Here is a 25582-nt window from a genome sequence, read left to right on the forward strand (position 1 = left end):
TACAGGTCCACATTGATGCTTCTTGTCTGTGCATTGCTGGGTTGGTCAAATACCAAAATCTAACATCCTTTATTCTGCCAGGTAGAAGAACTGAGCCGTGGAGAGGGAGACGTGCAAGTGCTTCCTTATGTACTTGCTTTGCATGCTTTCTGTCTGGTGGATCCTGGGCTGTGTACACCGGCTTCAGACCCTACGAAGTTTGTTATTACCCTACAGCCGTATTTGAAGAGTCAGGTTATATATGGCCACTATGATTAAGATTCTTGTATATAAATGATTCTGTTATGACTATCGCTATGCCTGTTTTCTTTGAAAAATGGTGGTAGTTATCCTGAGAAGAAATCATGTGTGAAAGGTGTGTCCGTAATAGTATCTCAAGCTTTTAAATGTTGCTAACCTCCAATTCGTCATGTGTTTGTTGCAGGTTGATAGTAGAATAGGAGCACAGTTACTAGAGAGTATTATTTTCATTATCGATTCTGTTCTACCCTTGATCCGCAAGCTTCCTTTTAGTGTCACAGAAGATCTGGAGCAAGATCTAAAGCATATGATTGTTCGGCATTCATTTCTAACGGTTGTTCATGCATGCGTTAGGTACCCTTTATTACTCAACAACCCTCATTCCTGGCTTTATAGATCGTTTTTGGCTCTCACATACGTTCATTTTTATTTGGACGATCCTGTGTTTAAAATGGCGATCGCCTTTTGCGCCATGGCGCGAGGCGCACTCAGGCGATGGCTCTGTCGCCATGTACCTCCTAGGCGAGGGTGGGTTCCGTAAGGCGCACGCCATGGGTGCCTTGTCGAGAAGGCGAGCATGTCCAAGGCGAGCGTAAGGCGAGATTAATGTAAACCGTATCTAAACCAGGTATGAAACCAAGCCTTAATTAATAATTAAACCTAAGACTTCAAAAAAACTTACCGTCGGGGAAACTTAAACGCCTAAATAACAATGAGAACCCTAGCTTTATAAAAGAGAAGTTACGTAAAACATAAACATAAATCTTAAGGTTTTTTGTCTAAGGTTAGAACTCTCTAATCTCTACTCTTTCCAATCTCGTTTATGCTTATTCTTCTTATAGATTCATGTGTTCCTTTGTCACAGATTAGAACGTACTGCGGTTGCTTCGGTCGGAGTTAACACACACGGTTAGTCTTTTACTCTCTGCACTTTCTTTTTTTTTTTGTTCTCTTTTTTGTCTTCATTCTGTCTCATTTTTGGTCAGTGATCACAGTCTAGTTATGGATCATAACTTATGATCAGTATGGTTTTTTTTATTTTGATCACAGTTTTATTATGATATTATCTTTTGGTTTCTACATTTGAGATTTTGTTTTTGGGTTTTCTTTTTGAATAATTTTGTTTTGGTTTAACTATCTTCGAATAATAAAGCTTGCAACTTATTTAAATTAGTGTATCAATCATTGCATAAGAGTTTTCTACGTTTCTTCTCCAATACAAAACAAAACAAGACGTAACTAAAATGCTGTAACTAAAAAAAAAAAAAAAAAATGTCGTAACTAAAATGTTCTTCAAGGCGAGCGCCATATTGCGCCATGGCGCGAGGCGCAAGGCTCGGCACGTCTCGCTTTGGTGCCCCATGCGCCATTTTAAACATAGATTTTTCATCAATTAACATAACCACACCAGAAGCATTCCCCTTGGACACTAGACCACGCGCAAGAGCCTCGCTTGAACAATCAAACGATACAAAACTTAAGATAAGAAAGTCACACAAACGCAGCAGAACCTATACACATCAGGACAAAGTAGACTCACAGGTAGCCGAGAGAATGAATTGAATGGTCGAGCTGTTCAAGATGAACATCCGAGCTGCCAAAGTTCACTAAAAGACAGAATTTTCAAGAAATAAGGATACACATCTAACAAATTGATACAAAGTGACAATAAAGATTTACCCTTTTCGCTTTCATCAAGCTCTGGATCATAATCGGGGTCTCCATCGACATCATTTGAGTCGGAGGAACTCGTGGAATCTTCTTCGCCTCCATCCTCAGCCGCCTCGTCAACGCCTCCATCCTCAGCCGCCTCGTCAACGCCTCCATCCTCGTCCACCTCGTCAACGTCTCCATCCTCGTCCGCCTCGTCAACAACATCCTCGTCGGCGCCCCCGTCGTCTTCTGCGGGACGAATCAGATAGTGTACGACACAGAACTGGTTGTCACCGCGGTGGTGATTCCGTCGGCAAAACAAATCGCCTTCTGGCCTCTCCATAGTCGCTTCCGTACGAGTGACCTGAGCCCCTTGTACAGGTGGTCCTGATCTGCAGTTCTTTCTTCTTGTCTCTTCCACGTCGTCCCACCCAAAGCGATCTCTGAAGCGACGGGCGCGGTAGAGAAATATGCCCTCCTCTAGCGGTTCTGGCCCCAACGCTATAAGGCTCTTAGGGAGGGGGATAGTTGCATGCCTGTCGTAGATCGCCACAAGATCGTCTTGATTTAGCCAATCGAGCGTGGATCTCTGGAAAACTTCTTCGATGCCGTCGTCAAAGTTCGTCCTGAAGATTCGTCGCCGCCATGATCTTTCGGAGCGGGAGACTGAAACTTTCGATTAGGTTACAATTGATTTTGGTTCCGGTTCGATTTTACGAGTGTTTCACCGTCTTTTATTCACTGAAAACCAGATTAGGCTACAAATTGATTTTGGTTTCGGTTCGACTTTACTAAACCGGAAATCATATAATGAATAACCGAGTGAAACAGAGAAGAGGCGCACCTCGTACGCCGCCATTTTAAAAAAAAAATTAATCACTTATATCTTCAACAAATTCTCAATACCCTTCTATATTATTAAAGTATCGGCAATTACGAAATTGGCCTCAGAATTCTCAATTACATTTTTCACTGTGTTTAAAATGGCGATCGCCTTTTGCGCGAGGCACACTCAGGCGATGGCTCTGTCGCCATGTACCTCCTAGGCGAGGGTGGGTTCCATAATTGCATATACTTTAATAAAATAGAAGGGTATTGAGAATTTGTAGAGTATATAATTGATTTAAAATTTTTTTTAAAGGGCGTAAGGTGATGCCTCTTCTTCGTTTCGCTCGGTTATTCATTATATGATTTCCGATTTAGCAAAGTCGAACCGGAACCAAAATCAATTTGTAGCCTAATCTGGTTTTCGGTGAATAAAAGACGGTGAAACACTTGTAAAATCGAACCGGAACAAAAATCAATTGTAACCTAATCAAAAGTTTCAGTCTCCCGCTCCGAAAGATCATGGCGGCGACGAATCTTCAGGACGAAAACTTTGATGATGACATCGAAGAAGTTTTCCAGAGATCCACGCTCGATTGGCTAAATCAAGACGATCTTGTGGCGATCTACGACAGACATGCGACTATCCCCCTCCCCGAGAGCCTTATAACGTTGGGGCCAGAACCGCTGGAGGAGGGCATCTTTCTCTACTTCGCCCGTCGCATCAGAGATCGCTTTGGGTGGGACGACGTGGAAGAGACAAGAAGAAAGAACTGCAGATCAGGACCACCTGTACAAGGGGCTCAGGTCACTCGTACGGAAGCGACTATGGAGAGGCCAGAAGGCGATTTGTTTTGCCGACGGAATCACCACCGCGGTGACAACCAGTTCTGTGTCGTGCACTATCTGATTCGTCCGCAGAAGACGATGGTGGCGCCGACGAGGATGTTGTTGATGAGGATGGAGACGTTGACGAGGCGGACGAGGATGGAGGCGTTGACGAGGCGGTTGTGGATGGAGGCGAAGAAGGTTCCTCCGACTCCGATGATGTCGATGGAGACCCCGATTATGATCCGGAGCTTAATGAAAGCGAAAAGGGCAAATCTTTATTGTCACTTTGTATCAATTTGTTAGATCTATATTCTTATTTCTTGAAAATTATGTGTCTTTTAGTGAACCATGGCAGCTCGGATGTTCATCTTGAACAGCTCGACCATTCAATTCATTCTCTCGTCTACTTTGTCCTGATGTGTATAGGTTCTGCTGCGTTTGTGTGACTTTCTTATCTTAAGTTTTGTATCGTTTGATTGTTCAAGCGAGGCTCTTGCGCGTGGTCTAGTGTCCAAGGGGAATGCTTCTGGTGTGGTTCTGTTAATTGATGAAAAATATGTGTTTAAAATGGCGAGACGTGCCGAGCCTCGCGCCATAGCGCAATATGGCGCTCGCCTTGAAGAACATTTTAGTTATGTTTTGTTTTGTATTGGAGAAGAAACGTAGAATTATGCAATGATTGATGCACTAAATTTAAATAAGTTGCAAGCTTTATTATTTGAAGATAGTTAAACCAAAACAAAATTATTCAAAAAGAAAACCCAAAAACAAAGTCTCAAATGTAGAAACCAAAAGATAATATCATAATAAAACTGTGATCAAAGTAAAAAAAACCATACTGATCATAAGTTATGATCCATAACTAGACTGTGATCACTGACAAAAAATGAGACAGAATGAAGACAAAAAAGAGAAAAAAAAAAAAAGTGCAGAGAGTAAAAGACAAACCATGTGTGTTAACTCTGACCAAAGCAACCGCAGTACGTTCTAATCTGTGACAAAGGAGCACATGAATCTATAAGAAGAATAAGCATAAACGAGATTGGAAAGAGTAAAGACTAGAGAGTTCTAACCTTAAGCAAAAAACCTTGAGATTTATGTTTATGTTTTACGTAACTTCTCTTTTATAAAGCTAGGGTTCTCATTGTTATTTAGGCGTTTAAGTTTCCCCGACGGTTAAGTTTTTTTTAAGTCCTAGGTTTAATTATTAATTAAGGCTTGGTTTCATACCTGGTTTAGATACGGTTTACAATAATCTCGCCTTACGCTCGACTTTTAACATGGTGCGCGCCTTACGGAACCCACCCTCGCCTAGGAGGTACATGGCGACAGAGCCATCCGCACTCAGGCGATCGCCATTTTAAACACAGTGAAAAATGTAATCTTTTCTCGTCTCTGTCTGTGTGTTTTATGTTTTAGAGAGATTATGATGATGATGATGTTGTTGTTTTGATTCTTGCAGTTGTTACTCTTTGTAAGAGATTCAAAGACAGAGTTTTGGAGCTTAAGGATCCGATAAGAGGGGTGGCGCCACTGGTGTCAGCTGTTCGCAAGGTTCAGGTCTCTGCTAATTGTTCGACTGTATTGCATCCGGATTGTCTTCAGCTATGTCTCCAGGCCAAGTGCTACAAAGCTGGTTATGAGTGAGCCTCTTTTCCTCTTTGCTATATCAGTTTGATTGTTTCAGTCGATGATTATGTCACAGCATTAGTCCACCCGTTTGATTCTCGTCCTTGATCCCTATGTTAATATATCAAAAGCAACTTTCTTATAATATTCTCTGCACTTTTGACAGTGGAATGAATGGCATTGGACTGAAGAGATTCCAGAAGACATCGGAGCTTCATTACAATGTAAGGCATTCTATTTTACCTTTTTCACATGTTGCTAGCCTTCATGGACTTTTACAATCGGAGCTTCATTACAATGATACTCCATACCTGTACAAGCTTATGACTTTATGATTCTCCTTTCTCAGCCTTACTACGAAGTGGGTAATCGTTATAACGATGGGAAGATCAGTGAACTAGAGGCAGTGGTTGTGGCCCAGAGCTCAGATCTTGAACAGGTAAATCTCCCCTAGACACGAACTGTAATATCTCACTGGTATTAATCTTCATTCATCCTATAACACGCACTGATTAATCTTCATCATCCTATTTCTCAGGATAAGGACACTGGATTAGTGAAGCAAGCAGTGTCATCCCTTTACAAGCGCAACATACTGGGATTGACTCACAAGTACTTGACCTTGTCGCTTCAAGATATTGTCAACATGATGGTCCAAACTGCTAATGCTAAGGAGGCGGAAACGCATGTGATTCAGATGGTAGTGTATTCTGTGTGTCCCACACTTTATTTTTGGAAGCTAGCTATTTAACTAGAAGTGCTGTTATATGCAGATACAGGATGGTCAGATACATGCTCTTATCAACCAGAAAGATGGAATGGTGAGATTGTTGGAGGACCCTGAGCAGTACAAAACCAGTGAGATGATAGAGGTCATGGTTTCTGTCATCCAAAGGTATGTCTATGAACCAAATTCGTTGCTGACTTTTTCGTTACTTCGATTCTTCTTTGTTTCCGAGTCCCCGTAATAAGCTGCATTTGGAATGTCAAATTGATAGAGAATTGGATTATTTAGCCAGGGTAGAGTGTTAGAGTTAAACACAGCTCTGTGTGTGTTTATGTGATGTTTCAGGACAATTGGGCTGTCGAAGAATCTGCTAGCCATGGATGAGAGTTTGTCATGTGATCCTTTATACTTGGGAAAGGTAACGTAGTGCCATGTTTCATATAGACTGTTCTGTTCTCGCCTTTGTTTGAGAACTGTCAACAAACTAGTGAATAAACGAGACGAGGACTCGTCAGTGGGGTTAGGAGAAGTCTTCATGCTGAGCTTGAACCGGATGGAGACGACTCGAAGAAAACGGTCAAGTGACGACTCTTCGGTCGAGTGAGGACTCGTCGGTCAAGTGAGGACTCGTCGGTCGAAGTACGGTCGAGTGACGAGAGAAAGATTTGCGCTTGAATGAACGAGACGAGGACTCGAAGAGAATAAGACGAGGACTCGAAGAGAATAAGAAAAAGGTGTTTAATGATCAAGCTGGACCCAGTGAAGGGTTGCCTACGTACCTTGAAAGGGGATCAAGCCAATCGTAGTTCTACAACAAAGGATCACAAGTGCTTAGGTGAAAGCATGTGGAAAGGTGTTTCTCTCTCTAGAAGTAGAGAGAGATGGATGAGAGACCAAAAGAGAGTCCAAGATAGCCCTCTCAAAGGAGGTTGACTCCTTATTTATAGAAAGGAGAGGTCTAGGGTTTCCTAGTGACCCCCATTTTAAATGGGCTGAGCCCATTATCTTATAAGCCTTGTTGGGGACAAAGTCCATGTCCAACAGCCTTGAACCTTAGTTCGCAGACTAAAACCTTTGAAAACTTTTTTTATCTCAGGTTGGAAGGGAAAGTCAAAGGTACGACTTCGGAGACGATTTTGATACTGCCCCTCAGAAGTTCTCCATGTAAACAGCGAAATAACCTGAAGGAGAGCAAAACTTGTCTCAAACTCTTGTTGCGAGAATCTTCTTTTTTGCTGTTCTTTGTTCTTTTATGAACTTTCATATATTCGTTTGTTATCGGTTTAGATAGTCCTAAACCGATATTACATTTGTACAGAAAACATAACCCAACATTCTTTTGTACCGAACCAATATAACCGAAATTCATAGAAAATTAATATTTTTAGTTATATTGACTGGCGGTCTCGACCAAACAAAGAAGTTATATTGACTGCGGTCACATTTAATTTTACTAATGAGTTAAGTGCGAAAGATTTAGTTCATTGGGTTTTGCTTAATTTCTGCGACTTATTGGCCCAGACGGTTCAGATCAAATCGATGTGTGTGAAATCTTTCACTGCGACTGTTTATTGTTATGCATCCCCAAAGGTCACTCCAGGCTCGTGGTTTGGAACCCGTATTGGGGGCAAACCAGGTGGATCGAGCACACACATAATTGCCACTTAGAGGACCAGTATAGGTGTTCTTATACGTATGCTCTCGGTTACGACCGTAACAGTAAGTCCCACAAAGTCTTGAGATTTATTGATTTTCTCTCTCATTTTGTCGAGTTCAAAATCTACGACTTCAGTTCTGATTCATGGAGCCTATCTTTAAAGGGAAACACCTACTGGTTTGCTTCAGAAAGACAATCTATCAATGGTTTCTTAGTCTGTTTCGATTTCACAAGAGAGACATTCGGGCCGCCTTTGTCTCTACCGTGTGAGGCTTATTTTCAAGATACCGTGAGTCTATCTAGTGTTAGAGAAGATCAGCTTGTGGTTTTATTCCAGACCTGGGATATATTGACGTTTGAGATCTGGATTTCCACTAAGATTGGTGATGACCCTAACGCCGTGTCCTGGAACAACAAGTTTTTCTTATCGGCCAATATCAAACAACTCATTCACCCTCAGTGGCAGTTTCCTGCATCTGCGAGTTTCTTCATTGACGAGGAGAAGAAAGTCGCCGTGGTTTTTGATAAAGACACAGATATACGAAACCCCACTCGCGAAGTAGCTTACATCATTGGAGTAGATGGATCCTTGAAAGAAGCAGCAGATGTCAGAGAATGTGCAGACCGTTATTGTGATGCATTTCTTTGCTCATATGTTCCAAGCTTAGTGCAACTTAATTAATTAGCTCCCCCACCTATTTATTTTACTTGTTTTGTTTCCTTCCTCATCGAAAGACTTGTGTACTCAATAATACTCATATCTATTTTTAAGTTCTTTTGTTTTTCATCCTTGTTTATGTTTTTTGCCCTATTTTGACTTCCGTTTTCACATCATCTTCCTTTAGACTCATTTCTTACCTCTGCAGGTTTGTATGAGTGCCCTCTCTTTGTCTAATGTTTTCATCATTCTAAAGGAGTAAGAATGGTGTTTGATGTTTTGTTGGACAAGGAAACCTTAACGGGAGACGATTTCGAGCAATCATGCTGAATACAGTGACAAGCCGTTGAATGCCGATGATAGAGTTCGAGTCAAAGATTTAATTAGTGTGTAATACAAAAAAAAAAAATAATACTTAGTGTTGGTATTACAAACTCAAACTAGACTTCACCTATTAAAGTTTCAAAACCGGCCAAAAATGTCCTTGACTGCTTGGTAAGTTCCGCTTGTTTTTCATCCTTGTTTATGTTTTCTTTGCCGGTTTTCACATCATCTTCCTTAGACCAAAACTGTCCTCTCATTTCTTACCTCTGCAGGTTTGTGTGAGTGCCTCTCTTTGGCTAATGTTTTATCACTCTAAAGGAGTAAGATTGGTGTTTGCAGAGCTGTGCGAGCATTTACGGCTGTCCAAGGCGAATTTTTTTTAAAATAAAAGTTTATACATTAAAAATAATAAGCACTATGTTTCCAAATGATATAAATTTATATGTTTTAATATGTATTAAGAAAACATATTAAATATTATTTATAAATGTAATATTTCTTGTGTTTACCAATTACCGATAACTTTATATTATTAGGATTTTCAGAATCATTATTAAGTTTTTTCAATTTTGTAATTCATCATTATTAACTAATAAAACATGCCTAGAAAATGTATGTATCTTTTTGAAAATTTTTTGTTATAAAACATTAATTATCTTTTAAGTAATACATAATGTTCAGAAAATAATATCAATACAAACTACTATAGAATAAAAATATATAAGAAATAAACTAACAAACGATATTTTATCTAATATTTACGAAATTGTTAAGATTTTATCCTTAAATATGATATTTTAGATAAAAATAATTAAGTCACTTAAATGTTTCAACAAAAATAAAATTTTATAATAAAATATTTTAGAAAATACACCTAAAACTATTATTGTTAACCACTCTAACTACTCTTATTCATTAGTAATTAACAATTATTTACATATTTGTTAATTATGTAACCCATGTTTTCATCATAATCCATGGTTTTCTCTATAACCTAAATACCACTGTGATTTCATTGTATAATATTTGTTTTTTTATTATTATATTATGCCATTAATGTTTACATAAGATGATGGATGTCCTTGAATTTTTTTAAAAGTTTGATGCCCTAAGAGCATGTTTATCGCTGACTCTGAACTAAGTATCTTAGAGCATGTTCATTGAAATAACCCCTAAGTGGGCTTTTAACCAATATTTTAGTATTAAAAGTAAGTCAAGAGTTTATGCTAAGAACCACATAATTTTTAGTCCTCCAATGCTAGGTTCTTAAGTTAAAAGTTCTTAAAAAAAATTTAAAAACATTTTTTAAGCTAATACAACTATGTTAAAGGTTCATTGTCTCCTGACTTTCTCAATTGCATAACAAGAAAACAAATACAACTATGTTCATTGTCTTGTGACTCTCTCAATTGCATAACAAGAGCAACATAAAACAAAGATCATTTAAGCATTACAAGTTTTTGCCATACCGAGAACAAGATCAACAACTTACCTATCAAGTGATGAAGAAACAAACCAGCTGCAACATCACGTTCAAGCTCTCCACTCCCATCTTCTGTAGCAGCCGCAACTTCAAACCTGTATATGATAGACACAGAGTTGAATTTGAAATCAAACACGATAGACACAATTTGAACTTGAAATCAAACACGATAGACACAAACATGAATTTTAATACTTCTGAAAAAGAAAGAATCCATTACATGATCCATTTAAGAAACACAAAAGAGGCAACAAGAAGTATACAAGAATCTACAAACTCACCATATTTCATTGCCAGACACGGGTCTTGCTCATCCATGACCCTGATCAGTTTTGCAGGATTTCCAGCAACCACACTTCAAGAATCCCAAAAAAGGCTGTACATAGTTACTAACCCACAAACATTGAAGATTTTTTTAGACTCACTTTCTTTTATACCTATGCGGAGGAACGTCCTTTAACACAAGTGAACCTGCAGCTACCATTGCCCCAGCACCTATGCTTATGTTTCCAAGTACAGTCACACAGGCTCCAAGCAATGCACCTTCCCCTATTTTTGGATGACGGTCGCCGGTTTCCTTCCATGTTCCCCTATGACAGGGAACAAGAAACACCAACTCACATCTGCTTCAAGGAGAGCTCTTCTGATATCCTTCATTGGCTCAGCAATATTCTCCTTCGTCATGACATCTGCAAGTTCAAATAAACATAACTAAATTTTAACCTTACTCATCCTCTCTGCATCTGTTAGTGCTAATATTTAATATTGCACTGCCTAGGAGTATAAATTGAACGGTTTCTCACTTCTTTGTCTAAGATACAAGTTTCTGTTTTATGGGTCAAGAGCCAAAACTACCAAAAGCTAATAGCTTTAGAGATTTTTTTTTAACTAATTATGATTCATGTGTTCCATATGATTCTGTATACAATTCACCACTCAATTCAAATACAATTGGGACCAATCGAAGCTAAAAGGTAGATAAGCAAACAAGAGATTTAGCGGATAATTTTAGAGGCAAAACTATATGAAAAGTGTGCCTCCACGTTTATACACTGCGATTCAATCTATGCCTCGATGACTAGCATTTATTTTCGTTATTCTTAAAAACAAGCTAAAGGTGAGTGAGGCAGTATAACAAAAACGGTTCCTTTCCTCCCAAAAGAACAAACAAAACAAGATACATAAATGTAAAATAGAAGCTGACGATGAGATGAGCTTTAGAGATTTACACGAACCTTCTCCTTTGAGTTTGGTCCAAGCAGCATCGAGTCCACTCGTCAATTGACAAAACATCTCCGCCCTCACTTCAGGAGGACTCCTTGTGTATCTTCCATGGCCAATTGTCTTCGATTTCACCCAACTCCATAACGAGATTTCTTCTTCGACGAAAGACAACGACGAGATTCTTTGACGCGAGCACCGATTGAAAGATCGAGGAAAGCACCAACTTCATCTCGTTCGTCGACTTCGACTTTTCTTTTTCTCTCATTACCACAAAACCAATACCCTAGTTTAACAAGAGCCGGTTCTTCCATGCACTATAGTGTATTTAGGTATATACACATTTTAGTTGTTCCCAGTAATTTTTTAAGTTGCAATTACTATGTTTTCCTATTGCTTAAATTAAAGAGAAACAGACAAAAATAATACTAAATCAAGTTTTTGTTCTCAAACTAGCACTCAAGATCTAAAATCACAAAAATAGCACTCAAAAACTAAAATGATCAAAATAGCACATTTCTAAGTTTATCATTTGAAAATTTTAATTTTTTTATTTTTCAAAATTTGAAATCTTATCCCCAAAACCTCATTTCTAAACCCTAAACCCTAAACTTTAAACCCTAAACCCTAAACCCTAAAATCTAAACCCTAAACTCTAAACCCTAAACCCTAAACCCTAAACCCTAAATCCTAAATCCTAAACCCTAAATCCTAAATCCTAAACTCCACCCTTTAACTCTAAACCCTAAGTTTGTGACTTTTGATAAAACATTAAGTGCTATTTTTGTGACTTTTGACCTTGAGTGCTAGTCTGGGAACAAAAACTTGATTTAGTACTATTTTTGTCTTTTTCTCATTTATATATTTTACATGTAATTTTAAATTAATTTTTAACTTCATTGTTATATGGCTAACATATTTAACTATATATAAAAAATATTTATCTTGCGTATCTAATATTTTATAACAATTTATTTTTTGGTTTAGTCTTATAAATTCAGTATTCAACGGCTAATATATATATAATGTTTATGTATTTAAAAATTAACCGCTAAAATTTATTATTACACGACTAACATATTTAATAACATGTAACAATTTATTTATTCAGTATATCTACTAATTTATAATAGTTTATTTTCGGTATAGATTTGTAAATTCATTGTTAGACGGCTAATATATGTATAATATTGTATACCAATTAATTTTTCCATGATATCATATCTGGAATTAATTCTAATATTTATTTCAATTTTATGGACATGTTTATCAAATACTCTTAATATGAGTTCTACCTCGCGGAGTTCAACTTTTTTGTTCCTCTTTTGTTCGAAGATTCTTTGGGTCACTCGTTTAAGACGATCAATACGACTCAGTCTCAGAACTAGTTTGCGCACAAACCGAGCAAAGATCCCGTGGCGTTTGTCCTGAAGAAAACTGTTTTTGTATTACATGAAAGTAATTTCAGAATTTAGTGAATGTGTGTGTGTGTGTGTGATCAACTGATTATATAAACCAGTGATTATGTAGATCATTATCTGGAACACATCTTCTTCAATTTTTTAGATTCATCAGAAAAAAAAAGAAAAAAAAACAGAGGAAGAAGATGGGAAAGAAGGTGGGGGAAAAAGAAAACGATAATGAAAGAGAAAATGAAAATTTTATTTACTTTTAGAAATTGTACAATTTTTACGGGAGGGTTCTAAAAGTAATTGCACATATTATTTATCTACTGTAGTTCCTAATTGAGTCTTAATTAAGAGTCGTTCCTTAGATAATTAGCTATTTTTTTTTAATTCATAATTATCCTAAGAACATGATTATTGGGAGTTCTTAGAATGAGATTCTTACTGAAATATAAGAACCCGTCTCTTAACTTTTAACTAAAAAAATTAAGAAACGGCTCTTAAAACTCTTATTTAAGAACTAGTTCTTATCTTTTTCAATTAAAAGTTAAGAAACGAGTTCTTATATTACGATAATAATCTCACCCTAAGAACCATGCAATAATCATGCTCTTGAACCATACTTAAGATACCCAATAAACATGCTCTTAAGCTAATTACGATTAAAAAAGAAGGAAAAAAAAAGGAAAAACACGAGAGGTGTCTCTTAATTAAGAGAGCCAAGCTATGTCTCTTAGGTGTGTTGTTGCTCCCCTCTCGTTTCTTCCTCTCCTGATTGGTGTCTCTCTTGGACGAAAGAGCCACGTATCTTGACGAGGAAGAAAAACGGCGTCTATTCGATCGTCTTTCAAATTCATCTCCGCAGAATCCTTAACTCTTCGCAACGATTCCATTTCCAGATCAGGTAGGGTTTCTGGTAAATTTTGTATTTTGATCGAACAGCGTAGATTTGTTTAATTTAACTACTTGTTTTTGATAATCAACCAACGGAGCTTACTCACTACTTGTTTTCAATTCCTGTGATAGATCTTGAAAGTTTAGAGCTTTAAAGCCAATTTGCTGATCGCTTTGTCCTGTAAACAGTTTCTGGAAATGAGAAACATTTACATTTGTAAAAGCTAAGATAACTCTCGAGGGTTTAGAGCTTTGTAGACAATCATATTTTGATATGATTTTCTCTGATTAAACTTATGTCTTTGATTTTGGTGATGGATTTAGGGAGAAAGCCACTTGCTAGATTCCCTTCCGGCGATTGGGTGATCTCAGAGATGCCTGTTACACAGCAAGATCTGAAGCTCGCCGTATCAAAGGTGTGGTGTCTTTGATACTGGTTATAGTGTCACTGCTTGATTGGAATGTTTCTGATGAAGGTTTTCGATATAGGTTGGTGACTTTTCGGATGATAACCGATCAAAGATTAACAGATCTTTGCATCGTATAAGCGCTATACGTAACCGGAAACTCCAAATAATTGGTTTAACGTGTTGAGTGGGACGAGTTGTATCGGGAAGTGCGGAGATCATAAGAGACTTGATAGAAGGAGGAGGATCCATCTTGGTCATAGGATCTCCTGGAGTTGGCAAAACAACTTTAATCAGGTACATTGATGTTACATATTATATAACAAAGTTGTGATGTTACATGTGATAAGATTAGTTAGTTTTGTATAGAGAAATCGCACGGATGTTAGCTGATGAGCACAGGAAACGCGTAGTGATTGTTGACACGTCAAACGAGATTGGTGGTGATGGTGATGTTCCTCACTCTGGTATCGGCCGTGCCAGGCGGATGCAAATTCCAAATGTGAATCTACAGCACGATGTAAGTGTATGAAAGCTTAGCCTTGAAGTAAAAACGTTTTTGTAACGTTTAAAAAACCTCACACACTAAGAATGGGTCCTGGATGTGGAAGAAGTTGCTGAAACTAAGACCATTGGCAAAGCAGATGATAAGAATGGATGTTAATAGTGGCTCCAACACTTCTTTCTGGTTTGATAATTGGTCGCCGCTGGGGAGTCTAATTGAGCTAACAGGGGAACTAGGTACAATGGATCTGGGCATTCCTCTAAATAGTACGGTGGAAAGGGCTATACAGCTATACCGGCCAAAGAGACATAGAGTATCCATTCTTCAGTTGATTGATAAAGAGATTGGGGTGTTGAAGAACAGAGGATTGAATCAGCAGGATGATATATGTCTTTGGAAGAGAGAAAATGGGGCTTTTAAAGAAGGCTTCTCCACGGCGCAAACTTGGAACATTACTAGAGCTCAGTCACCGAGTGTCTCTTGGTTCAAAGGAGTATGGTTTCCTGGTGCTACTCCAAAGTTTTCTTTCCTCATATGGATTGCAATACATAATAGACTATCAACAGGAGACAGGATTTTAAGATGGAATCCTCAGGCTGTATCTACATGCTGGTTGTGTAAAACAGCACCTGAAACGAGGGATCATTTGTTTTTTGAGTGTGTTTATTCACAAGAAGTTTGGTTGAAGACTATCAAGAACCTAGCAGGTAACAGAATTAGTAGTGATTGGTCTAGTGTGGTCCAAGTGGTGGTGAATGGATTCCATGGTAGGATTGTGACTTTTCTTCTTCGCTATTGTTTTCAAGCAGTCGCATATGCATTATGGCATGAACGAAACGTGAGAAGGGTGAGTGAACCTTCTTTGCCTGCTCGTTGTCTAGTTGCTCGACTGGATAAGTTGGTCAGGAACAGGATCACGTCTTTGAGGAAGAAGAAAGGAGAAAAATATGAGAAGGCAATGGAGGTTTGGTTTAGTAGAAACTAATGGAGATTTGAACATTGTATAGAAACTTGTAGATTTTATGTTTTATGATTGAGGCAGTGAAAAATCTGTAACAAGGTTCTTTTGATTGAAATAAATTTAAAATTCTTTCAAAAAAAAAAAAAAAAACCTCACACAGGTTATGATTGAGGCGGTTGAGAATCATATGCCTGAGACCATCATCATTGATGAGAGAGGAGTCCAGCTTGTGACTCCCATTCCTTCAGAGACGATGTTCCTCATAAGCTAGTGACTCCCATTCCTTTGGAGAATCTTAAAGAGGAGCCTGCACCATTGCTCAACATAGATTTTGCAAGTGAAGTGTTGTCTGACGACGAAAGATGAAGACTTTCTTCCCACTCCGTATTTGAAAGCCGGCAGTAACATATCAAAGAGCCAAAGAAGTTCACATGTTCATGTTTATACTCGCAATGTAAATAGTCTAATTTTTTTTTAAGAACCCTTAACTTAAGAAACTATCATTGGATGACTAAAATTAGGTGTTTCTTAACATAAACTCTTAATTTTAATACTAAAATATTGATTAAAAACCCACTTAGGGGTTACCCCAATAAACATGCTCTAAGCAAATATTTATTTTTTTACCACTGAAGCACGGCCCTGGGTGTTTGTGGCTTCACTATTTCATAGACATACCTAATTTTTGTGCTACACATCTCTTACACAATCTAATATGATGTTACTCTCCATGTGTTTAAATAAAAGACATTAGACCACTTACATTGGAGACTCTAATAAGAGGTTCTAAAAAAAAAAACCAAAAAATAAATAAATGAAAAATGAGTTAAAAAGAGAGAACCGGTGCCTAAATATAACATTTTTAGAACTGGTAAAGACTAGAGATGGCAATTGGGTCTTCCTGTCCCGTCCCGTCCCGCCCCGCCGCGGTCTTCAGTTCAAATGGGTCTCAGCGGGACAGGCCCGCGCGGGATGCGGTCTTGTCGAGGGCTGACCAATCCCGCCCCGCATAGTACATGGGCTTTGCGGGTCGGCCCGCGGGACATCGGTTCATTATACCTGCATAAATAAAACAACATGATCAGACATAACTCACTTGCGTCTGGACACAGAAACAAACATCAAAGTTTATCAGACTGAGCAATACGTGTTCACTAGAATCACTACCTATCAAACTAAGCAATAACAATTCAAGTTCTATTAAACTAACCTCATATCTAAGCTCTTAAAAATAAAACGTTTTTCTTACTTGTGGTTTCGTTTTAGTGATCTTAAGCATGCTCTCATCTCCTATGCTTTTGAAGCTGGGCTTGGAGACGGCAGTATTGTTCAAAGAGTCCATGGGAGCAGCTGTAGAGAAGAAAGATAAGAGTAAATGCATTATTAATAGATTTTTTGAACATGGATGCTGGATAATTAGGTACCTGTTGAGGAAGTGTGTTCTGTACTAAAACAAACAGAGCTTTGGATATAGTTCGGTGTAGTCTATTGCTTAGCATGTGAATGAAATGTCCAACAGTCATGTCTCGTGGGACCAAGAACCTGCACAGGTCAAAACGTGATTCATTCAACTAGTGTATTGATATATATTCACATTTTGTTTATGTTCTTCCCTCAGAAAAAGAAACACAAATGATTTCGTGCAAACTTACAAAGGAATTCTTAACTATAGCTTATGACTACAAAGGACCTCAAATGGTTTCGTGAACCACAAGTCACCTGCAACAAGAAGAGACCAAGATAGATTAGACCATAACATAAGTCAGACTCTTGATACCAACATGTTCAAGTTCTAACAGACTAACGATTAGATCAAAATGATATCTTGAATCTGCACAAATTTCATCAGTCTTCAAGGTTCTGCTGTGAAGCTGGTACTCCCCTGTACCAAACAAACCACTTTGGTGAAGAATTGTGACTTAGAACTCCGCCACTTAGAGCCCACAACCTGATGGAGCTCTGTTCTCGGTGAGAAAAGTGTAGCGGGCCTCAATGTTTGCCCGCATCCCGCTTCGGCCCGTCCCGCTTCGGCCCAGTACCGCCGCGGTCCTGTCCCGCCAGACCCGCAACTAAACGGGCCACAATATCTTTGCCCAATCCCGCCCCGCAATGGGCCTTTTCGGGTCAGGCCCGCGGGCAAGCCCTTGAACTGCCATCTCTAGTAAAGACCCTATACATGTTTCTTTGTTATTGGCTAATGCCTTCTCTCTCTTCCTCTTCCTCTTCCTCTTCCTCTTAGTCGATGTTTTTTTTTGGTTTGAGAAAGAGATCTTCGTCGATTTTGATCGAGAAATGATCTCTTCTCCTTCTCTCTCCCTCACCGTCTCGTCTCATCTCTCTCTATCGTCCACCGGAATCTACCTCTCTGTTGCCTTCACTCTCCGCTTTCACCCGGACCCGACCCGATAGAATCCGAGTATCCACCGCCGAAGTGGCGGAGGAGGTAGAAGACGGTCCTGTCGAGCTTCCTCCGTCGGCCATATCTCCGTTCTCGTCAACTAACTCAATATTCGCCACTTCCGATGACCTCACTCCTCTCCAGCTAGCCACCAGCGTAATGCTCACCAGCGCCATCACCACCTTCCTCTTCCGATCGATTCGACGGCGAGCTAAACACTCCAAAGAGATGTTAAAGTTTTCATCTTTCCTCTCGTTCTCAGTGAATCCGAATTGAAAGTTTTCGACTTGGTGTGAGAATTGCAGACGTTTAGATCGTCTGGAGTGAAGAAGTCGTTGAAAGATGAAGCGGTGGAGAAACTGAAAGCAATGGGGGTCGGCTCCGATTGAAGAAGGTGGTGGTAAGTCGACGACACCATCGGCGGCTCAGGCGTTTCTTGGTGCAGTTTCGGCATGTGTCATTGCTGTCATTCTCTATAAGTTCACTACTACCATTGAAGCAGGACTCAATCGTCAGACTATTTCTGATAATTTCTCGGTATCGTTCCTTCTTTTTTCTCTTGGTTCATTCTCATTGCTTGTGTCAAAGTTCATGTTTATGTCCGTCTTTGCTTTGCTTTGGTTGTTGGGGTTTAGCAAGTAAGGTTGACTTGTGATCCAAGTATTATCATTGTCTCTGTATTAGTAAATGCACATAACTGAGAAGAGGTTAAAAAAAAAAGAAGTTGATAAAGTATCATCATGGTCTCTTTATCTGTAAACGCCCACTCTTGAGAGAGATAATAGTATGGAATAAAGGCTCCATAGGCCCATGATTTCTGAATTCAGTGTGCAGCTAGCTATATTCATTATGTGAAGGGCCCTCTGTTTATGATCATTGCTTGTGTACGTACATGGAAGGTGAATGCATTAAGAGTCTGAGTTTCTGAGTTTCTGAGGAAAGTTTCTGAGTTTTATCAAACTCTGTGTGATTCTTCTCGGAAGGTGAATGCATTAAGAGTCTTTCTTTCTTTGTTTTATTTACTCCCTAGGATTAGATTCTGAACCTTGAAAATGGTAATGCAGATAATCGATGCAGGAGAAACTATGGAGGAAGTAGAGAAGAAGATTCAACAAGTGGTGTTGGATAAAGTTAAAGAGTGTGTTCAAGGAAAGTCTCTTTCTCTCCTCTGGTCATCTTTTATGATTTTTAACCAATCCACTCTTGTAGAATGTTTGTGTTATGGTGATTATACCAAGTTTGTGATTTTCAAAGAACTATTATATCAACTTAACAAGTATTTTGCAAAATCTAATCATTCAACTTCTTTAAAAAAAATAAAAAAAAATTAAGAATTCTCTCCATTGGACCATGAAAAAATTAATTACACTAACATAAGTTCTAAACTTTTCAAATCATACAATTAACTATTAAATTATTTATTAGAGCCCCTAATGGGTTCTTACCATTGGAGTTGCTCTTACAGTGAGGATTTTGCGGAGAAAACTGGTTCTAGTGAAGAACAATGATTTAGATTTTAGGTTCTGAATGTGTTCCTGTTTCTTTTATTATTTGCTTTTTGTTCTGACTTCATGCCTAGTTAATGATACAAACATTTATCTATGGACTCTGTTCTTATGCAGTTCTATATTTCTGGTTGGTAGTTTTATTTCTTTGTCTAATGTTTTGATCATTCTAAAGAGTTTGTTGATGTTTGATGTTTTGTTGGACAAGGAAACCTTAACGGGAGACGAGTTTCGGGAAACATTTATCTACACTGACAAACCGTTGAATGCCGATGATAGAGTTCGAATCGAAGATTTGATTAGTGTGTAATACAAAAATAATAATAATACTATGGTACTGATATTAAACTCAAACTGGACTTCACTTTTAAAATTTTTAAAACCGACCAAAAATGTCCTTTACCGCTTGGTAAGTTCCGGTTATCACAACCACGATACCAAGCAGTATAATACCGATGAGAACCAGCGTGTCGAACCCGAGACGTCAGTATTTGCCAGAGATCTTTAGGTAACACAAACATGGCAATATAACTGACGCAGTTGCGCTCAAGAATGCTCCGACCAAACTCATGAGATCACCAAAAAACGGAAGAAGCAATGCTACAATCAAATTGCTAGCAACCAACACCGTACTAAGGATCAAACCGGCGGCTTTTTTGTTAGGCAGAAACCATGAAAACCGGCTCCTCAATGCGTCCATAATAGGTGTAACCACTAGGGCAAACTTAGCAATTGGGTTCACCAATGTAGTGCATATCGCCACTTTTGAAATAAGTTTATCAGTCGGAAGATTCAGTGTTATCTGTGATTGATTCTACATTTGATCCATACATTAAGTAGCCCAATATCGCCACCGATGCATATATGAATGTGCATATTGTGAAACATATAACCATAACCTTCAAATAAAACAAAAAGACAAACAAATTTAGTATATAACCATCATATTATATAATGGTATGTTTTGATATAATGTACGTTTGAGAATTGGCGTTTGTTTTTCATGGAAGTATATAGAGTAGGGAAAACCGGATGAGCGCAATAACAAAACGCGTATAAGCTCACGGAGGTAGTGACTCCATTAATACGAAAGATCTTTGAGTCATTGTTCTTGAACCCTACTCCTTCAAATGCTCCAACCCAAAATATAGAAGCAAGAATCAACAAATAAGCAAAGACACCACTCGCGTGTGAAACACACAAGAATGGAAAAAGATGAAACTGTAACTTCAATATTTCATTCAACTCAAGAAACCCTAATACATCGCTAGCCTCTTATATACATGAGGAGGCACAAGGGTACATCTTAACCTAAAGCTTGAGTTAGCACACGCCAGCATCAAGTAGCTGGAATCGGTTCACGGTAAGGATAGGATGCTCTGATCTCCTCTGAGCTGGCTTCTCCGTACACAGAAGACGAAAAGAGCTCAAGTTCTTCTTTTTACTCAGAACTGTATCATCGGCTAGTATTGAAACTTCAGTGGGCTTAACGGGCTTGTCAACATGTTTCTCAATCGGCTCAGATGCCATTACGAAACCTTCTGTACCAGCTGGAGTCTTTGAGGAAGATAGACTAATACACCCCCTCAAACTTGGAGTGGGCGGTAAAGACACGCCAAGTTTGCTGCGGAGCTTGAAAAACAGTTCCTGACTCAGATATTTCGTGAAGACATCCGCAAGCTGAAGGGAAGCAGGAATGTGCTTGACTTCCAATGATTTAGCTGCAACCCTCTCACGCACGTAGTGATAATCGATATCAAAATGTTTTGTTCGTTTGTGAAACATAGGATTAGCCGTGAGACAGACTGCAGATAAGTTATCACAGAGAAGTAGAGGAGTTCGTTGTTGCTGTAGCCCCATAATACGCAGAAGATTCTGTAACCAGACAATCTCAGATGCAGCAATAGACATAGTCCTATATTCAGCTTCAGTAGATGATTTTGAAACAGTGTCATGGCGCTTTGCGGACCAAGAGATGACGTTAGTACCAAGCAACGTACAGAAACCTCCAGTGGAGCGTCTTGTGTCCTTGCACCCAGCCCAGTCACTGTCGTTGTAGCAAAGCAGAGTAGAGTCTGAGTTAGCCTTGATAGATATGACCATGTCCACAGTGCCTTTGACATAGCGCATTATACGTTTTAATAGGCTGAAGTCTGACTGACTCGGTGCGTGCATTTTCTGACAAATGAAGTTCACAGCAAACTGGATGTCTGGCCTTGTCAGAGTAAGATACTGAAGCTTTCCCGCGAGGCTTCTGAAGTGTGAAGGGTCCGAGAACAGAACGTCTTGATCAGGAACTTTCTCAAGCTTCATGGGTAAAGGTGTAGGCATGGGAGCACAATCACGCATGCCAGCAGTGATTAGAAGATCAGCTGCATATTTCTCTTGGTTCAAGAACATACCGTCTGCGTAATGATGAACCTGAATACCAAGGAAGTAATGCAAAGGCCCCATATCTTTCATGCGAAACTGTTTACCAAGTTGAAGTAGAAGAGTGTTCAGTAAGTCTTCATTGTTACCCGTTAGAATCATGTCATCAACATATAACAACAGATAGATGACATCAGATCCTTTGTGGTAAATGAACAAAGAGGGATCAGGGAAGCTGCATTGAAAACCAAAGGCTAGAAGGAAGTCACTGAACTTGTCAAGCCAAGCACGTGGAGCTTGTTTAAGACCGTAAATTGCCTTCTTCAAGTGCCAGACATAATCAGGTCGTTCCAGGTCTTCAAATCCTGGTGGCTGCTTCATATAAACTGTCTCTTTGAGATAACCATGTAAGAAGGCATTTTGAACATCCAGTTGCCTCAGTGACCAACGTTTTGTGACGGCTACATGAAGAACTGTTCGGATAGTAGCTGTTCGAACAACGGGACTGAACGTCTCGAGAAAGTCAACCCCTAGTTCTTGTTGATTGCCTTTTGCGACCAAACGAGCTCTAAGACATCTTACTGTACCGTCAGCATTGATCTTCTTCTTGTAAACCCAACCACAACCAAGCGGATTCTGATTTTCTGCAGGAGGAACAAGCTCAAACGTCTCAGTCTCCACCATATTGTCAACCTCTGTACCCATTGCCTTTGTCCAACCAGGATGTTTCAATGCAGATTTGACAGACTTTGGCTCAGCATCAACATCTTTGACTGTAAACAAAGCATACTTCGGGTTCGGTTTTATTATTCCTGCACGAGCTCGTGTTGTCATCTGATGAACAGGTTGTTGGATCTCATCGTGAAGCTGAGGATCATCAATGATATTGTCCTCTGACTCACTCTCAGATACAACAGGTGAAGGAATAGGTGGAGGTGGTATAATGGCTTCTTGCGCGACAAGTTCCGGAAGAACTGGATCCTGAACTTCCATATGTGGATGACATCTCGGTGGTATCACTTCTTCGTGAGGAGTGGATGGAGTTACTGAGGTCTGACGATGCAGAGAAGCGTCTCTCCAGGCATTGATCAAAGGAGAAGAACTTTCTTTGTGATGATCACTGTATATGTCACCGAAAGGAAAAGAGTTTTCATCAAAGAGGACATGTCTGCTGATGAAAATCTTGCCAGTAGGTGGATATAAACATCTATAACCTTTGTATTTCTCATTGTACCCGAGAAATACACAAGATAAAGACTTGGGATCAAACTTGTTTTGCATGTACGGACGCAGAGAGGGGTAACATTTACAGCCAAAGACTCTAAGAGCTGTATAGGTAGGCGGCTTTTGATGAATCATTTCATACGGGCTTTTGTTGTCTTGCAGCACCGAAGAAGGAAGAAGGTTAATCAGAAACGTTGCAGAGAAGAACGCTTCAACCCAGAGATGTTGAGGTACCTTCCCATGAAACATCATTGTTAAACACGATTGTAACACCGAGGAGCAGTGTGACCAAAACGTCCACAAATCTGACACTGAGGGCGTGAGTTGGAGCTTGTGCATGTAAACTGTTGATGGAAACCACGACCACGAGTAGAGTATGATCCAGCACCACCGTTGTGTGGGAAGCCTCTCCCACGGTTACCACGGTTGTTGTAATAGCCACGACCTCTGTGAGAGTACCCTCTGTCTGTATTGAACGCCACATGAGGAGAGACTTCTGGTGCTTGGTTGAAAGTTTTGAGCTTTTCATCAAAGTTCACCAACTTAAAAACTGCATCTTCATAACTCATTTCAGGAACTGAGTCCATTGAGTGTTCAATAACAGTACAAATGGACTCATATTCTTTACCAAGACCACTTAACCCAGCATAAATCTTCTCTGGATCTGAGACAGGACATCCTATAGAGTCTAGTTGATCACAAACACTCTTAACTTCACCGAGATACTCTGCCATAGATCTCTGATTTTTCTTCATACCTTGGAGTTTTCTCTGAAGGTCGAGCTTGCGCGTAGCAGACACCCGATTGTACTTCTTCCCAAGACTGAACCACACTTCCTGAGCTGACTGGAGCCCATAAACAGACCGGAGAGCTTCTTCCGTAAGAGAACCAAAGAGCCAAGCCATAACCAGTTGGTCTTTGCGGAGCCATTTGACAAACTCAGGGTTTGCTTCCTCTGTAACTTCATCACCGTTTCTGACAGACACCGTTGGTGATGGTCGAGGAGAGGACCCGTTAATGAACCCGAGAAGAGACTGACTACAGAGGAATGACTCGAACTGAGTTTTCCACAAGAGATAGTTTGTAGAAGATAGTTTCAGAGTAACACATTGTGTAATACTGAGAGTTGAAAGAGATTCTTGAGTTTCAGCCATGGATCTACTAACTGAGCTCTGATACCATGTGAAACACACAAGAATGGAAAAAGATGAAACTGTAACTTCAATATTTCATTCAACTCAAGAAACCCTAATACATCGCTAGCCTCTTATATACATGAGGAGGCACAAGGGTACATCTTAACCTAAAGCTTAAGTTAGCACACGCCAGCATCAAGTAGCTGGAATCGGTTCACGGTAAGGATAGGATGCTCTGATCTCCTCTGAGCTGGCTTCTCCGTACACAGAAGACGACAAGAGCTCAAGTTCTTCCTTTTACTCAGAACTGTATCAACGGCTAGTATTGAAACTTCAGTGGGCTTAACGGGCTTGTCAACATGTTTCTCAATTGGCTCAGATGCCATTACGAAACCTTTTGTACCAGCTGGAGTCTTTGAGGAAGATAGACTAATACACCCCCTCAAACTTGGAGTGGGCGGTAAAGACACGCCAAGTTTGCTGCGGAGCTTGAAAAACGGTTTCTGGCTCAGAGATTTCGTGAAGACATCCGCAAGCTGAAGGGAAGCAGGAATGTGCTTGACTTCCAATGATTTAGCTGCAACCCTCTCACGCACGTAGTGATAATCGATATCAAAATGTTTTATTCGTTTGTGAAACATAGGATTAGCCGTGAGACAGACTGCAGATAAGTTATCACAGAGAAGTAGAGGAGTTCGTTGTTGTTGTAGCCCCATAATACGCAGAAGATTCTATAACCAGACAATCTCAGATGCAGCAATAGACATAGTCCTATATTCTGCTTCAGTAGATGATTTTGAAACAGTGTCATGGCGCTTTGCGGACTAAGAGATGACGTTAGTACCAAGCAACGTACAGAAACCTCCAGTGGAGCGTCTTGTGTCCTTGCACCCAGCCCAGTCACTGTCGCTGTAGCAAAGCAGAGTAGAGTCTGAGTTAGCCTTGATAGATATGCCCCTGTCCACAGTGCCTTTGACATAGCGCAGTATACGTTTTAATAGGCTGAAGTCTGACTGACTCGGTGCGTGCATTTTCTGACAAATGAAGTTCACAGCAAACTGGATGTCTGGCCTTGTCAGAGTAAGATACTGAAGCTTTCCCGCGAGGCTTCTGAAGTGTGAAGGGTACGAGAACAGAACGTCTTGATCAGGAACTTTCTCAAGCTTCATGGGTAAAGGTGTAGGCATGGGAGCACAATCACGCATGCCAGCAGTGATTAGAAGATCAGCTGCATATTTCTCTTGGTTCAAGAACATACCGTCTGCGTAATGATGAACCTGAATACCAAGGAAGTAATGCAAAGGCCCCATGTCTTTCATGCGAAACTGTTTACCAAGTTGAAGTAGAAGAGTGTTCAGTAAGTCTTCATTGTTACCCGTTAGAATCATGTCATCAACATATAACAACAGATAGATGACATCAGATCCTTTGTGGTAAATGAACAAAGAGGGATCAGGGAAGCTGCATTGAAAACCAAAGGCTAGAAGGAAGTCACTGAACTTGTCAAACCAAGCACGTGGAGCTTGTT

The 25582-nt window shown here is 39.6% G+C and overlaps 2 protein-coding genes and 2 long non-coding RNA genes across 9 annotated transcripts; 3 read left to right on the forward strand and 1 right to left on the reverse strand.

Annotated features, from left to right (window-relative positions):
- Positions 1-424: 424 nt before the first annotated feature.
- LOC106424679 (COP9 signalosome complex subunit 3-like) lies at positions 425-7296 on the forward strand. Of its 3 annotated transcripts, none has more exons than XR_007329023.1 (8): positions 425-594; positions 5012-5192; positions 5345-5402; positions 5528-5617; positions 5717-5878; positions 5952-6073; positions 6251-6833; positions 7002-7296. XR_007329023.1 is itself a non-coding variant. In XM_013865434.3 (8 exons), the coding sequence occupies exons 1-8, from the start codon at positions 582-584 to the stop codon at positions 7071-7073; spliced, it is 771 nt and encodes a 256-aa protein (XP_013720888.1). In that variant the 5' UTR covers positions 425-581; the 3' UTR covers positions 7074-7296. The 3 variants fall into 3 exon arrangements, 2 of the variants coding, with proteins under 2 accessions (XP_013720888.1, XP_022565712.1); XM_013865434.3 differs by having other exon boundaries at positions 6251-6323; XM_022709991.2 differs by lacking the exon at positions 6251-6833.
- A 108-nt stretch (positions 7297-7404) lies between these two features.
- Positions 7405-8420, forward strand: LOC106424682 (F-box protein At3g19470-like; the record flags this gene model as incomplete). Its single annotated transcript, XM_022709992.2, has 1 exon — positions 7405-8420. A coding segment is annotated over one exon (840 nt), but the record flags the coding sequence as incomplete, so codon positions are not given.
- Positions 8421-9864: 1444 nt separating this feature from the next.
- On the reverse strand, positions 9865-11571 carry LOC106424748. Of its 2 annotated transcripts, XR_001284937.3 has the most exons (4): positions 11263-11570; positions 10465-10716; positions 10309-10382; positions 9865-10122 (listed from the first exon to the last, which is right to left on the reverse strand). It is a non-coding gene; the product is annotated as an uncharacterized LOC106424748 (long non-coding RNA). The 2 variants fall into 2 exon arrangements; XR_007329027.1 differs by having other exon boundaries at positions 10309-10716; positions 11263-11571.
- A 632-nt stretch (positions 11572-12203) lies between these two features.
- Positions 12204-19116, forward strand: LOC106424641. 3 transcript variants are annotated; one of them, XR_007329026.1, is made up of 7 exons: positions 12204-13558; positions 13873-13964; positions 14038-14252; positions 14325-14475; positions 15582-18356; positions 18719-18802; positions 18884-19116. It is a non-coding gene; the product is annotated as an uncharacterized LOC106424641 (long non-coding RNA). The 3 variants fall into 3 exon arrangements; XR_007329025.1 differs by having other exon boundaries at positions 12210-13558; positions 18647-18802; XR_007329024.1 differs by having other exon boundaries at positions 12209-13558; positions 15582-18802.
- Positions 19117-25582: the final 6466 nt, after the last annotated feature.

This window comes from Brassica napus, chromosome C9 (assembly GCF_020379485.1).
Source record: "Brassica napus cultivar Da-Ae chromosome C9, Da-Ae, whole genome shotgun sequence".
NCBI lineage: Eukaryota > Viridiplantae > Streptophyta > Magnoliopsida > Brassicales > Brassicaceae > Brassica > Brassica napus.

Coding starts and splice junctions, on each gene's coding strand:
- LOC106424679 (XM_022709991.2), top strand. Junction 5,193..5,344: donor TGCTACAAAGCTGGTTATGA/GTGAGCCTCTTT, acceptor CACTTTTGACAG/TGGAATGAATGGCATTGGAC. Junction 5,879..5,951: donor AAACGCATGTGATTCAGATG/GTAGTGTATTCT, acceptor TGTTATATGCAG/ATACAGGATGGTCAGATACA.